Source organism: Bos indicus, chromosome 20 (genome assembly GCF_029378745.1).
Source record: "Bos indicus isolate NIAB-ARS_2022 breed Sahiwal x Tharparkar chromosome 20, NIAB-ARS_B.indTharparkar_mat_pri_1.0, whole genome shotgun sequence".
Taxonomy (NCBI): Eukaryota; Metazoa; Chordata; class Mammalia; order Artiodactyla; family Bovidae; genus Bos; species Bos indicus.
In genome coordinates this window covers 7,902,233-7,917,080 of record NC_091779.1, presented here as the reverse complement: position 1 = coordinate 7,917,080, position 14,848 = coordinate 7,902,233, and the positions used below count along the sequence as shown (strand labels likewise).

At 41.3% G+C, this 14,848-nt stretch overlaps 1 protein-coding gene across 3 annotated transcripts in view; it reads left to right on the top strand.

Annotated features, from left to right (window-relative positions):
* The window catches only part of ARHGEF28 (Rho guanine nucleotide exchange factor 28), a 343,837-nt gene that overhangs the window by 11,549 nt on the left and 317,440 nt on the right, over nt 1-14,848 (top strand). The window contains exon 1 of one of the 3 annotated variants that reach the window (XM_070774541.1): nt 2,809-6,272. The exons of the other annotated variants lie outside the window; for them this stretch is intronic. Within the exon in view, the coding sequence (XP_070630642.1) occupies nt 6,260-6,272 (13 nt within the window). The 5' untranslated portion in view covers nt 2,809-6,259. Of the gene's footprint in view, nt 1-2,808; nt 6,273-14,848 lie in introns of those variants that run through there. 3 annotated transcript variants of the gene reach the window in all.

The following is a 14,848-nucleotide window of genomic DNA, read 5'->3' as shown; positions in this document are numbered from 1 at the left end:
GCCTTTGGTCTGTCTGACACAGCTCTTAAGAGCATGCTGTCTTCATTATCTGTGCTGGAAAAGAGGCAGGGAGGAGGATAAAAGCAAAGCAATTATTTTTATCATCTGAATGGAAAACAGCACAACGCTGGGAATTGGGAGGCCTGGCTTTAGTCTTGAGCTCCTTGAACATAATGATCTCTCTATATCGCCACTGAATCCATATCGTCTGCAAATGGGAGGTCTTGGGTTACTTCTTTGAACCATGGTGATTTCTTTAGGTAGTGATTTCACTGATTGATAATAACATTTGGATGGGCTTCCCTGGTAGCTCAGCTGTAAAGCATCTGCCTGCAATGCAGGAGATGCATTGTGTAGGAGCTGTGGGTTCGATCCTACTGTGTATCAGCATATAAATTCGTGTATAAGAAATGGCTCATTTAACTCTTCATTGTTACCTTTTATGAAATCACCAGCTCTGCAACTTGTCAGAAGTTCTCAGGGATGAATTTCTGGAAGTTGTTTTTATACCCGCTCTCCCAGCCCTTAAAGACTTAGCCAGTTTCCTGCGGGCCACTCACTATTCTTGGCTGTAAGGGGCAACACACAAAACCTATTGTCAGTGCTTTATTAAGTTTTAAATGGATGTATTCTTAGGGGGAATAAAATAGAAGCATTTCTCTTAAATGGTATCATTCATGTCAAAGTTGTTATATAAAATACATATGTATTTTTCTTTTCCCATTTAATAACCAGAAATGTTGATAGCCTAATAATTGAATGTAAAACACAATGTCAAAAATCTTTAAAATCGGTCATGGGAATTCGAGTTGTTCTTTGTTCTTTACTTAGAAAGATTCTATGGGACAGAAATTATAAGGCAAAGGTCTCATGGCTTTTGATTTTGGGCCTTTTAATAAAAACTTTTAAGTTGGGGTGAAATAGATTTCACATATAGTTAAATTAGGTTGTTTTGCAATAAAAATGAACACTGTAGATTACTTTCATATCTGTAGAAAGTCCCAAATTAGCTTTTCACTTGGTTTACTTACAAAAAGGGGGCTGAGCTAGGGGAAATTCAAATTTACTATGGACAGGTTAAGAAAATGTTCATTTTGAAAGAAACGCCAAGTAGAATTTAGATACTGGTTTGTTGGTTTTTCTTAAAATTAAAAATAGAATAAGCATTTCTTTTTTCTTTCACCTTCATAGTAGGAAACTTTATGTTTATTGTCAGTATGGCATCTTTATGTACAAGTAGCTGCAGAAATTAATAGACATAGACAAGATGTCTGGATTTCAATTTAAGAATTTTTTTTAGTGGGAGTGGGACATGATTGCTGGTGTTTTGTGCCTTTTATTTAAAAATGATGGTAGATTCTGTGTAAAAGAAACATTTTAAAAAGATAGTCTGGGGATAGCAAAGGCTGAAGCAGAAGCAGAATTTCTGTTGAAATCTTAGCACCGCCACCGACCTACTGGGGGAGTCGTGCCACCTCTCCTAGCCCTAGTGACCTCATTTGAAACCTGAGGAGTTGGGCCAACCCCTTTTCTGTGGCACATCCTGTCTCTTCAGTTCTGTGCTTCTCTGGAGGTAAGGATGGTGTTTTAAGCCTCCCTTAGATTACTGGCTGACTGCTTGGTTCCTAGAGTGCTTTCAGACACTTGAGTGGCAACATCTGAATTGTTCGGGAAACTGGGTTTGAAGAAGCCACTTCAGGGTTGCATCTTTACAGGGAGAAATGGTTGCTCACAGCCTGAGATTTCCCTGTGGTGGCAGCTCATGTTGTTGTTATCTGAATACTTCATGAGCAGTGAGGTGGAATCAGCCAGTAATAATGTCGTAATTATTTTTAATTGAATCCACACATGACTGAAAATGGATATTAATTTCATTTTAGCAGAACGAGTTAATGTCCCTAACTCCATTTAGGATAGGTGGAGAATAGGCACTGATAATCATTTTTTGAAAAAATTTTTGAAAAATGCCAATTTTTAGCTACAATAACACTTATAATGGCTCTTTCTTTCTCCTCCTCTGCTTCCCCACTTCCCTCCACTTTGTTTTAAACTTGTAAAATCAAGTAAGTGAAATCCCTTTTTTTTTCAAAAGGTATAGCAAATTTATAAAACCTCTGGTATTTAATGTAGCTCCTGATTAGTGATATTAAAGAAAGCAAAATTGTACTCATGAAAAGGTGCCATTTTAAGGCATGGCACCTCAAGATAAAGATATCTTATTGTACTTGTGATGTGGACACTGGGCATTTTTCTGTTTGGGATTTTACTTACTGGATGTGGGGACTCTAAACATTTATCCAGGAGTTCTTTCCAAAGCTTTTCTACCTCAGGGAGTTTAAGAGTTCTGTTAGAGTTGTTTTTTTTTTTTTTCCTATTAAATCCCAGTTTTGCTGGTAGAGAGTTCTGTTATTTTTCTGTTGACCAATCATGAAACAATGGTATTAAGTGAGTAATAGTTACATAATCACAATAGTAAAAGATGTTTATCTGCTTTCACAATCAATAGCCAGATGAAAAATAAAAGATAATTACAATTGCAAGCCATAATGGGAACATGATTAACCTAACAATATAAAATAATAACGTACAATTTAGGCGGTCAAGCAGAGTGACGTGGTAAGTGGAAGTGCGTGCATGTACATGTTTTCATCTGCCCAGCCAGTCTTGCTCTTTTGGTTGGTGCATTTAATGCATTTACATTTAAAGTAATTATCGATATTTATGATCCTAACACCATTTTTAAAAAATTGTTTTGGGTTTATTTTCTGTAGGTCTTTTCCTTCCCTTTTGTTTCCCACCTAGAGATTTTCCTTTAGCACATGTTGTAAAGCTGGTTTGGTGGTGCTGATTTCTCTTAACTCTTGCTTGTCTGGCAAGCTTTTGATTTCTCCATCAAATCTGAAGGAGAGTCTTGCTGGGTAGAGTAATCTTGGTTGTAGGTTTTTCCCTTTCATCAATTTATATATATCACGCCATTCCCGTCTTTGTAGAGTTTCTGTTGAGAAATCAGCTGAGAGCCTGATGGGAGTCCCCTTGGATGTTGTTTGTTGTTTTTCCCTTGTCACTCTTAATATTTAATCTTCCTCTTTAGTTTTTGTCAGTTTGATTACTGTGTATCTTGGTGTGTTCCTCCTTGGGTTTATCCTGCTTGGGATTCTCTGTGTGTCCTGGACTTGGTTGACTATTTCCTTTCCCATGTTTTGGAAATTTTCAGCTATTATCTCTTCAAATATTTTCTCAGGTCCTTTCTCTCTCTCTTCTCCTCCTGGGACCCCTGTAATGCAAATGCTAGCGTGTTTAATGTTGTTCCAGAAGTCTCTTAGACTGCCTTCATTCTTTTCTCTCTATTCTGTTCTGCAGTACTGATTTCCACCATTCTGTCCTCCAGGTCATTTATCCATTCTTCTGCCTCAGTTATTCAGCTATTGATTCCTTCTCGTGTTATAGTCATCTCTGTTTGTTTGTTCTTTAGTTCTTCTAGGTCTTTGGTACACAATTCTTGCATCTCTTCTATTGTTTTTCTGAGATCCTGGTTCATCTTCACTATTATTATTCTGAATTCTTTTTCTGGAAGGTTGCTTGTCTCCACTTCATTGAGTTTTTTTTCCTGGGGTTTTGTCTTGTCCCTCTATCTGGGACATAACTTTCTGCTTTTTCATCCTGGCTTAACTTTCTGTAATGTTTTTGTTTTAGCTGTTGTGGGGACTGTGGTTCTTCTTCCTTCTTCTGTCTGCCCTCTGATGGAGGAGGCCAAGAGGCTTGTGTAAGCTTCCTTATGGGAGGAACTGGTGGTGGGAAAAACTGGGTCTTGCTCTGTTGGGCAGTGCCCTGCTTAGTAAAGCTTTAATCCAATTATCTGCTGATGGGTGCTGATGGGCTCCCTCCCTGGTAGTTTTTTGGCCTGAAGTAACCTAGCCTTGGACTCTATGGTGGGGTTAATGGTGCCCTCCAAGAGGGTTTACGCCAAGGGCGACCTTCCCAGACTGCTGCTGCCAGTGCCCCGTCCCTGTGGTGAGCCCCTGCCGACCCACGCCTCCACAGCAGACCCTCCAGCACTAGCAGGGAGTTTTGGTTCGGTCTCCTGTGGGGTCACTCTTCCTTTCCTCTGGGCTTGGTGTGTGAAAGATTTTGTTTGTGTCCTCCAAGAATGAAATCTGTTTCCCCTCGTCCTGTGGAAGTTCTATAATCAGACTTGCTGGCCTTCAAGGTCAGATTCCTGGGGATACCCAGTCCCTTTGTTGGATCCCCAAGCTGGGAAGCCTGGCGTGGGGTTCAGAACCTTCACAACAGTGGGAGAACTTCTTTGGTATTGTTGTTGTTCTCCAGTTTGTGGGTCACTCACCTGGTGGGTATGGGATTTGATTTTGTCGGGATTGCACCCCTCCTGCCATCTCGCTGAAGCTTCTTCTTTGTCTTTGGATGTGGGGTTTCTTTTTTGGTGGGTTCTAGCATCCTCCTGTTGGTAGTTATTCAACAGCTAGTTGCAGCTTTGGTGGTCTTGCAGGAGGAGCTAAGCCCATGTCTTTCTACGCCACCATCTTGAACCAGAAGCTGGAATTCTCTGCTAGAGTTTTGAACCTTCACTGAGTTGAGCTTGGCTAGTAATTACTATGAGGCAGGCTTATATGGGTGCTGGGGGCTTAGAGAGAAGAGGCTTGGAAATATTAATAGCTTTTGAGGAGCTCTCAGTGCTGTCAGATCAGCAGCCATGAAAGAAAGAGAGTGTGTTGTGATGTGGAGATGGCAGGGGCAGGGTGCTCTCAGCTGCCCGGGAGATGTGCCTGGTATAATGGGAATCAAAGTGTTGCCCGGTCTTTGTTTTGTTGTTATAGTTTCCTAAACATCATCTGTATTGTAAATATGTATCTGCCTCAGTGATGTTATAAAAACAGAAGTGAATTTAAGAAATAGACATTTTAATGAAAATCTGTATACTTAGTTCATAAATATAATTGGAGTATCTTTTAGATGTCATAACTCAGCACTTACTTTGAAACTCTTATTAAACTTATGTAATTGTTGCTAACTAAACTTTTCAAACTGTTATCAAACATTTACAGTAATTGTTTGGTAAGGGGCAGGGGAGAAATTGGTTATTATCAAACTGAAAGTCCTATTTTGTATTTATTTACGTTTTGGCAATATGCTTATAATGACTTTATATTTTAAATTTGTATGGAAAAACCTAGCTCTGTACACATACACACACACACACATACACACAAACACTTTTTTTCCTAACTACAGACACTTGAGAATGGAAGCGATTTTATAGATTTCTGAACGTTGGATCAAGGGGGGAATTGATTCTAATGTTTCTGTTTTTGGGGCGACAACTCTGCAGGACTAAGCACTCCACAACTTGAATTACATCGTGCCCACCAGTTTTAAACTAGGGGAGGCAAATGGTAGTTCTTTATCTTTCCTGATGGCAAGAAAAATAGACATTTCAACTGTGCCTTTAGATTCACAGTCAGGTTGATGGAAACAAATAGCCCCAGGTCATTCACCTTAAAACCTAAGTAAAGAAACAAACAGTCGGCCAACCAGAGGTGTAGAATTGGTATAGAATTTGAAGGCTCAAGAGGCAGTTTTCTATGACAGTTAACCTGGGGTATTCTCTAATGCACATTAATGAAGTCTCCTTTATGTACAGGTGGGAAGGTCCCCTGGAGGAGGAAATGGCAACCCACTCCAGTATTTTTGCCTAGAGAATCCCATGGACAGAGGAGCCTGGAGGGCTACAGTCCATGGGGTCGCAAAAAGTCGGACATGACTGAGTGACTAATACTAATACTGATAGTAGTGACATTAAAGAATACTGCTGTGGATACCCTGAGTACATGCTGGCTTTTATTTTGGAGCACAGCATTGTTTGAACAGTTCAGTACTTAAAATTAAAAAATAAATGCCTTCGTGGCCACAATTCAATATCAGTAAACTTACAGAGCATTTAAAGTCACATAGCGCTTAAAAGATACTGACCAAATGAATCACCGCCTCGTGTGTTGTTTTGACAGGAAGTGTATCATGTCTCAATAATTTCCTTAACATTTTTTCCTGCCAGGTGCCTGCTTTCTTCTTGTTAACTTATTCCCATAGAATTCCAAATATGTAGTTGATTTCCCTACTGATACTTTTACAGTTCCTTTTTCCCCTTCTTTAGAGTAGCTGCTGCACTTCTGTTCATATTGAATTCAAGGCTTATTACAGGGAAGAGAGAATGAGAAGCCCTTTTGGAGACTAGGATTCAGCCAGGATGCCTCTGTCTGGTGAGTGAATCTTCTTGGCTCCAGCGTGTAAAATTTTGTCAAGGAGGTGTTAAGACGTGCCTGTTGACAGACCGGGTCTGGGGCCAGATGAGCGTGAAATGTTGTTCAGTCATCTGTGCAAAGATTAGAGGGAATTCTTATTTCCTATGTATATATGCAATTGAATGCTTTTTTTTTTTTTTACATCAAACCTGAGCTACCCTGAAATAAAACAAGTTAGGAAAATAAGATCCGGGGCTCTGTTTTAAGCAAGGTGCTGTGCAGTGAGGTGCGTCGTGCCGGCCACGCTTACAGGGCGCTGTGCGCAGTGCTCTCGGGGAGGTGTGGGCTTAGGACCCCGAGGTGCTCAGGGCGGGGCTGCGGCTGGGAGGACAAGCCCGCCAAGGGAAGCAGACCTTCTTGGCTTGTAGCATCTTCCGGTGGAAGTAGGTGCAGAAATCTCCTTTTTCTAAATTAAGAAATTATGCGGATGTGGGCAAAGCAGAATGTTTGTCAGTAACGTGCAGCTGTTGGACATTCATGTGTTTGCCTTGGGATATTTGGGTCAGGGGATTTTTGACTAGTAAAAATGTATAGGTAGCATCATAACTAAACTCATGTACGCTTTATTACCTAATAAAAACACTTGTAAACTGTATTTTTATCAGTGAGTTATCAGTCACAGCATTCTATTTTATAGCATGCTTTATATTTTTTGTGTGTGATTTTTGTGATTTACTGCTTGCTTCTTTGGTAGGATAATTTTATGGTTTAAATCCCTTATTTTTCTTTCTTGGATACAGAATTATTGCATTTTAAGTATGCAGTAGGTAACTTCTAAAAACAGTGGTTTCCTCCACCAGAAATTTTCCCTTTCTTGTGGTGTGGGATTACATGGTATAGATAGTGTCTTATGTCACTAGACATTAAAAGCATGGAAATTCATAGTGTATCCCATGTAACATTGAAGACTGTAAGTAGATCTGAAGAAGGCATGCCTGTTGAGGTTATCACTTACACGATCACAGATGGTCCTTATGACACATTAGTATAGTATAAGCTTTTAGCTATGCTAGGAAGGTTAATTTTTCACATCTGTACCCTTCTATTTCGGAATAACAAATTTGTGTAGAAAAAGAAAAGCATTTATTGGCAGACCAGTCCATTTCAGAAATGTTAACAATGAATGTCCGATTTTTGTAATGCATTAATACAGGTGTCAAAACCACTATATGATTAAGGCCAGGTGCACGTATGGTGAATAGCATTCTTGAAAATGTTGGACATTTTGCTTGGACACTAGCTCTACGTTATGCAGAGTGATGGGAGTGAGGTGAGCTGGGCTGGGACTCCTCCTTGCATTCTTCTCTGCATTCCTCTGGCAGGGATCAGGCAGGAACCTCGCAACAAACCCATAAGCAAGACCCATATCCCCATCCTCAATTCCCTCATCTGCTCCCTTCTGTGACTCTCTGAGCAACATATAAACAGTTGCATGTACAATATGAAAACCCCTTAAGAAAGTTAAACAGCCTTATTAAGTATATTTTACATGGCTTGGGTCAGAGTGCCATTTACCTATCAGTTGGGCATTGCTTTGATATGTACTGTGCCAAAGAAAACTTCAGCCAGCAGAGGTCAAAGCGGAGCTTTCTTCTGCACTGCTAACATTAGAAAAAAGCTTAAAAGAATTACTCTGTCAGCTAGTTAAGAATTTATTAACAGGCCACTTTTGGGTAAAATGCAGGTGTTCTCAGTCTCAAAATTAAACTTGAGGTTGGCCGTGCAGACCTCGTTGAACTTCAGTAGAGCGTTTTGCACATCTGTGTTCCCTCTCTGAATGGGCATGATGCCAGCTGTCTAGATAAAACTGAAAGTGTTAAGTGTTAGTTGCTCTTGTGTCTAACTCTCTGCAACCCCATGGACTGTAGCCCACAAGGCTTCTCTGTCCATGAAATTCTCCAGGCAAGAATACTGGAGTGGTTGCCATTCCTTCTCCAGGGGATCTTCCCAACCCAGGGAACCTGGGTCTCCTGCATTGCGGGCAGATTCTTTACCATCTGAGCCACCAGTGACACCCCAGATAAAACTGAGTGGTCTGCTAATCAAGTGAAATTGCAGATGGAAATTCTTTGGAAAAGATAAGTAATATATTGATATAAAATCAAAGCCTAAAGCATGATAGCTCTGTGAGAAGTTACCGTGGCATAACTCTGTGAATATACATGTGGAAAAGCAGTGGACGTGATCAGTAGGTAATACACCAGTCCTGTGTCTTTTTGTTAACGCAGTTCTGTATTCAGTGACGTGAGAGGAAAATGTGGAGCCAGTTCAAATTAGGGGGGGGGGAGTCTCAATGAGGCCTGTTGTGTAAGAAAAGAGGCCGTGAGGGACATGTTCGAGTAGGAATCCCTGGTTCTGTACTGGAGGTTGCCAAAAATAAAACACAACCGCCCTCAAAGACCAGTGTTTTTCTTTTCTTCTATTGTTTAGCCAGAGTGTAAAACCACTTGAGCAGAAGCATTAGTGAGGCATTTTATGAGACCACAATCTCCCATTCCGAAAAAATAAATTACCACCAGGAGAGGAACTGTGAGTACCTCTTTTATGTATCGGTGGGGCTGTGTACACTAAGTGATTTGTAAATGTCTTCCTCACTCTCGCGCTAAGAACTTTTCAGGGGTCCCAAGCGTTAGTCTCTTCTAATTCTTCAAAGCCAATGACAGAAAAACTCTTCTCTCTTCAGTTGGTGATTGTCATAAAAAGGCAACCACGGGGTAAAGACATTTTTTTTTTTTTTTGCTTGTCTCATCTGGTTTTTGGAGTCATGTTCAGCTGTAAAATTGTGTTATTACTGTCAACTGAGTCTCCATCCTGGAGATGATTTGGGCTAAGTGTACAGTGGTTATCCTAGAGTCTTGAGATGGCGTGGGAGGAACTGGCTATGTAACACAATTGGGAAAACCCCTCACTTCTGGATCTTGGGATGGGGAGTGAGGATAGGGTACATAATGTTCCTACTGTGAAAGATGAATTAATTAATAAAGATTTGCTTAATACTTAGTTAAGTATGTGATTGCCATAATCCATAGGTAGAGCTGCTGTGTGTATGTATGGCTTTGTACAGTGGGGGAAATGACGCTTATGAAGCTTATCCAACCATCCAAGCGGTCCCTATAGCGTTTGAGGGCCCTGTTACAGGGAGAATGGGCTGAGATTTTCATCAGCTGTAGAAAGACCTCTTTGTGTCATTTGCTTTGAAGTTTGATAGTGACGATGCTGATACCCAGGTGGTAACTGCTTCCCCTTTGTTCAGCGCTCTGCTTGGAGCCCTGTGTGCATTATCTTTAGTTCCTTCAACAACCTCCTCTGTTTTACAGATAAGGAAATTAAGCAGATATGGGAGGTTAAACAACCTGCGCTAGGTCCAGCAGTTTGTTTATTGATCCCTCCTAGCCTGTGGGACTCCTCTGTCTCCCCACTTTTGCATGATGTCTCTCAGGAGGCTTAGGGGAGAAGGCAGCCTGTCCACATGTCAAAGAGACCAGGAGCGCTTCTGCTGTCTTCAGCTGATCCAGCAAGTGTTCACTGCCGCGACATTTTCAGGTTTGTCTTCTTAGTGAAACTGAGTAGCTCGTCTTTTTCACTTGTCACAATTCAGGAAAGACACTTGTCTGGGGCAGAGGATCTGATTTACATAGCTTGAAAAATAGAAGTTGATGAAAAATAGAAGTTCATACACTTTTTCTCATAGAATGTAGTATGCTATCTGGTGGGTCAATTATGAGCTCTTCAGTTCATGGCAGTTTCTTAGAGGGAAGGCTCTAGACTAGGCACAGTATTCTCAACCAGAGTTCTGACCTCTTGTTACCTGTGCTCTCTTCCCAGAATTTTTGTGCATTCCGGCAGCCTTTTGGTGTTTTAAATGCGTTGTGATTTGAACTTGAAGGTGACTTCTGCTTTCGTCACTCCCAGGGATTTATGTTTGCTTCTGTTCAACTCTGCCACTCTGTATTTGTCCCCTGTTGGCCTTGATTCTCTCCTCTTGGGTCTTTTTAGTTTCCTAGGCATCGTCAGGGTGGGCAGGGGTCATGCCCACCTCCTCGCTGGCCACTTGGCCAGGGAACTGACAAGAAAGAAGTTGTTTTCCTTCAGAAATCGACTTGAGTCAGACTGGTTTTACTGTCGTCATGCACTGGCAATTATAAACGATATCTGTTAATGTTGCTTCTCCTCCACAAAATCACTTTGTCTAAAAAATTCTTGCAGTCACTGTGGCATTTTAATAATACCCATGAAAGCTTCAAATTAGTGCATTTTAATGACTTTTTAATAAACATTGGATTCAACACGGAGTTTAATTCCGACAACTCCCAGTTATATAGTTGGTCCCCAGCACATAGTACGCAAGTTGGTTCTGAGAGTAAAATCAAGGATTTGGCACTGTTCAAGCTTATCTTGGGTCCAGTTTGTGTGTCCAATCTCTGTAGTACTATTTAATAGCTCATTTAAACAGTTGATTTGGAATCAGCAATGATAGGAGAGTGGTAAAAAAAAAAAAAAACAATGACCAAACACCAAGAATCAAAACTTAGGTTACTTTAATTCTGTCACTCTGTGTGACTACTTGGAGTTCTTGTGTTTAAAATGTAAAGGAGTGAAGCAGAGTGAGTGTTATGAATCTTAATATTGTTTCATAAGTGAAAATTTTATATTTGAAATATTTTATTGCATTTGAATATCTTTCAAATTGAAATTTGTCTCAGAACTAAAACACAAGTGAAGAAAAGTTATTACTGGCACAGTTTTGTAGCTGCCATCTTTGTGTCCTTGGAAGATATTTAAGAATTTTATTGCTGTTAGCACTTTCTTTTCCCTGGAATGATGATGTATTTGTAGTTCAATAAGGTAATATTTTCACTGCATTTCCTGCCATTATCATGCATTTAAAAAACTATTGCGGAAAATTTTGTTGTGTATGGGAGGGCGTTTTTTTTGGTTGTGCCATCTGGCATGCAGGATCTTAGTTCCCCAGCCAGGAACTGGACCTGGGCCCCCTGCAGTGGAAGTGCAAAGTCCCAGCCACGGGACCACCAGGGAGGTGCTGTGGAGGGGCATATTAAATGACCTGCTTTAGGAATCAAATTCACTAGGTATACCACTGCTAGGATCACCCTAGATGTTGCTGTGATACCTTCCCATCTTACATTATCTGCTAAATTGAGAATCGAGGTTATAGAGAAGCTTTTAACTAGCAGACCCTGAGTTAACTTTTGTGGAACTCGTCCTGTGATCTCTACTTCTTGCCCTGTGGTTCCAGCACCTTTTCTCTAGATTACTATGATAGTTTTCTAACTGCAGTCCCTGTTTCTAGGCTCTCTTTACCTGTGGGCATCCTCCCAGCTCACCCACCATCTCCCACTGCTCTCAAGGGGAAGTTGCTAAAATACAGACTTGAGCATGTCACTTTCTGTTTAGAATCCTTCACTGGCTCTGCATAATTTCTACGACCTTTCATGGTCTGGCTCCCATGTTCCTCTCTGGCCTTCCTCTTGCCTGACAGTCCCAGGCAGCTCCCTGAACACACCTTGGTTTTCTGCCTTTGCACTTCTTCGTCCGCTCACCATTTCCTTTTCTCTGCACATCTTTGTTCCCTGCAAAACCCTGCATACCTCCTGTTCTTCTTGGCTTCTGGGTCAGTTATCTGGGTCCTGTGTGCACTCTAAGGACCCGCATCCACTCTGTCATAGTACTTCCTGCTCACTGTTGTCATCACTGGTGTATATGTATTGTCTGTAATTTTCCCTGCTGGACCATAGGCTCCAGGCACCTAGCTCTGTATCTGGTGCAGACTGGGTGCTCGCAATAAATACTGCATGAGTAGATAGACCTAATCTACCCAGGCACAGAATCCAGCCAGCTGGGTTACAGTTTATACAAAAGGGTCTGTGATCTGAGGCGTTTTCTAGCTTTGAGTCTCCAACCTATCTGGTCATTAGAACCACGTGGGGTGGGGTGAGCCTTGATATATAATTTCTTGGGCACTGAGGCCACTTGAATTAGAATCTCTGGCAGGTGGTACCTGGGAATCTGTATTAAACTCCATTGGTATAGATTACTTTTTTTTCCCCGGGAAGTTTTTTATGAAAATCATGATTAATTATTGCTATTGCCTTCTCTCTATCCACTAGTTTGCCACTGCACCCACAAAAGAAATTTTAGTAGTCTCATGGAGTTTCTTGTGTATAAGAAAATAAAATTTGTGCATCTTTCTGTAGTTTAGAATAGAGGGCTCCTATTAACATCTCACTTAATCCTCAACAATTCTAGGAGGTAGGAAGGTGGGTCAGATTTTCATTTTAAAGACAAGGAAACTGGAGCTCAGATGGCAACTTGCTCACGGTCATGTTTTTTAAAGGTATTTATGTAACTAGATTTCTAGGGTTCCCAATCATGGTAGGATTTTCACAGTTTAGAAGTGATGGGGTTTCTTCTCAGGTTGTTTCCTAAAAAATAGGCAAAGTGAATTCACAAGTTCTGCAGAAAGAGCAGAGCCAGTGATTTAGAATCTTGAAAAGAAATGATTCACTATGAAATTTTAATCTCATTTGACTAATTTTATAAAACTTAGAATGGGATTGTAGTATCTTTGTGTAATTTTTCCTTAAAAAGTATGGTAATGAATTCAAGAATATAGAGTATTCTAAGTCATTTGGGATATGGTTTTATCCCTGATAAAATTTAATGTACAGGTTAAGAGAGCCTTTTTAGACAAAAGTTTTACTTTGTTTTTGTAATAGTTTCAACTCCTTTTTATCCACCATTTCCCCCTAAAAAGTCTTGTGCACATTTGTTTCTCCACTTTTTTTTTTTTTGTCCTGATATGAGCCTGGAGAGTCTCAGTACTGTTTACATTTCTGTGATTTTGATTAATTTTCCCCTCCCTTTCCCCTTCCTCTCCTAGCTCCTGGCATTTACTGTCCCCTGTTGTACGGTTGCTGTCTATGGAAACTGGGTGTCTACAGAAACGTGCCCCCTCCCCACATCTGCATCCTTGTTCCTGGTACCCTCTTTAGGTTCTAGTCAAGGACAGCTGTTCAAGATGAGCTTTGCAACAAACGGAGGCATCTCTCTCAGTGTGTCTGAAACTGAGCCTGTTACTTCCTTATTCTACCCCAAATGGCTCCTGCTCCTGCCTTAGTCGTTAGTTCTTTAAACTTTTAGTTTTGTATTGAAGTATAACTGGCTAACAGTGTTGTGATGGTTTCAGGTAGACAGCCAGGGGGCTCAGCCATGCATATCCATGGATCCATTCTCCTCCAAAGTCCCCTCCTATCCACATAACATTGAACAGAGTTCCCTGCGCTCTTCAGCAGGTCCTTGTTGGTTATTCATTTTAAATATAGCAGTGTGTGCATGACCTTCTCAAACTCCCTAACTAGCCCTTCCCCCATCCTTCCTCTGGCAACCATAGCTTCATTCTCTGTGAGTCTGTTTCTATTTTGTAAATAAGTTTATTTGTATCATTTATTTTTAAATTCCTCATATAAGAGATGTCACACGATATTTCTCCTTCTCTGTCTGACTTCACTCAGGATGACAGCCTCTAGGTCCATCCACGTCCCTGCACATCTGCCTTAGTTGTCAGTCCCCTCCTTTACCCCAGAAGTCTGAGAGTTTGTTTTATTTCTCCTCCTCCTTTGCCCCCTAGGGTGACTGGACCTTTTGAACAGGCCTTAATTCTGTCCCATCTTCTCCATGTTGCCATCGCTGCTGGTCAGAACCTGATCACACTGATCTGGGTTACTCCCTCACTTCCTGCCTTTGATTTGGCCTCCTGAACATCCCGGTCATGAATGAGCACCAGAATGGTTGTTTCCGCCTTAGGCAGGATCTTCAGTAGTTCTCCATTCTTATGTGAAAAAGTTCAAGGTTCTCAGTCCACCGTTCAAGGCTTTCAGGCACTAGAGCAGCCTCTGCAGCCTCATCCTTGGGTGCTGCCGCTCCATCTTCCAAAGCTCCTGGTCTCCAAGCTTGTGCTCCTGTCTGAAAGCTTGCTGGACACATCCTACTGACCCTTGCCTTTCAGCCTTGGCTCTGTCATCTCTGCCCCAACTTCTTGCAACTGGCCCTCATGGCCAATGTACCCCTCTCCTTTGCCTGGCTAACTAATACTCTTGAAGATGTCTTTAAAAGTACGATCTCCTTTAGGAAACCTTGTATAGCCTTCTCTATTAGCTAGAACATAGTTGAGGTGACTGTAGAGAGACTTAAACAAGACAGGAGTTTCTCTTACATATGTCAAAGTCTCACTCTAGGAAGTTATCCAGGGACTGTGTTCCTTCTTTCCTGTTGCTCCCCCAACCATAGGACATTATCTTTATTGGCCTGAGTGTAGTTGGCTCACCTCCACACACCTGCATCCAGCCGGCAAGAACAGGGCAAGAGGGTGTGGAGGCCCCACTCCTTCGTTTGAAGAGCCTGACTCAGTCGCCATATACAGTACTCCTGTTCATGTCCTGCCCGTAAGAACTTCATCATATGCCCACACTGAACTTCAGGGGAGGCTGGGTAACAGAATTCTTGGCTCAGTACTG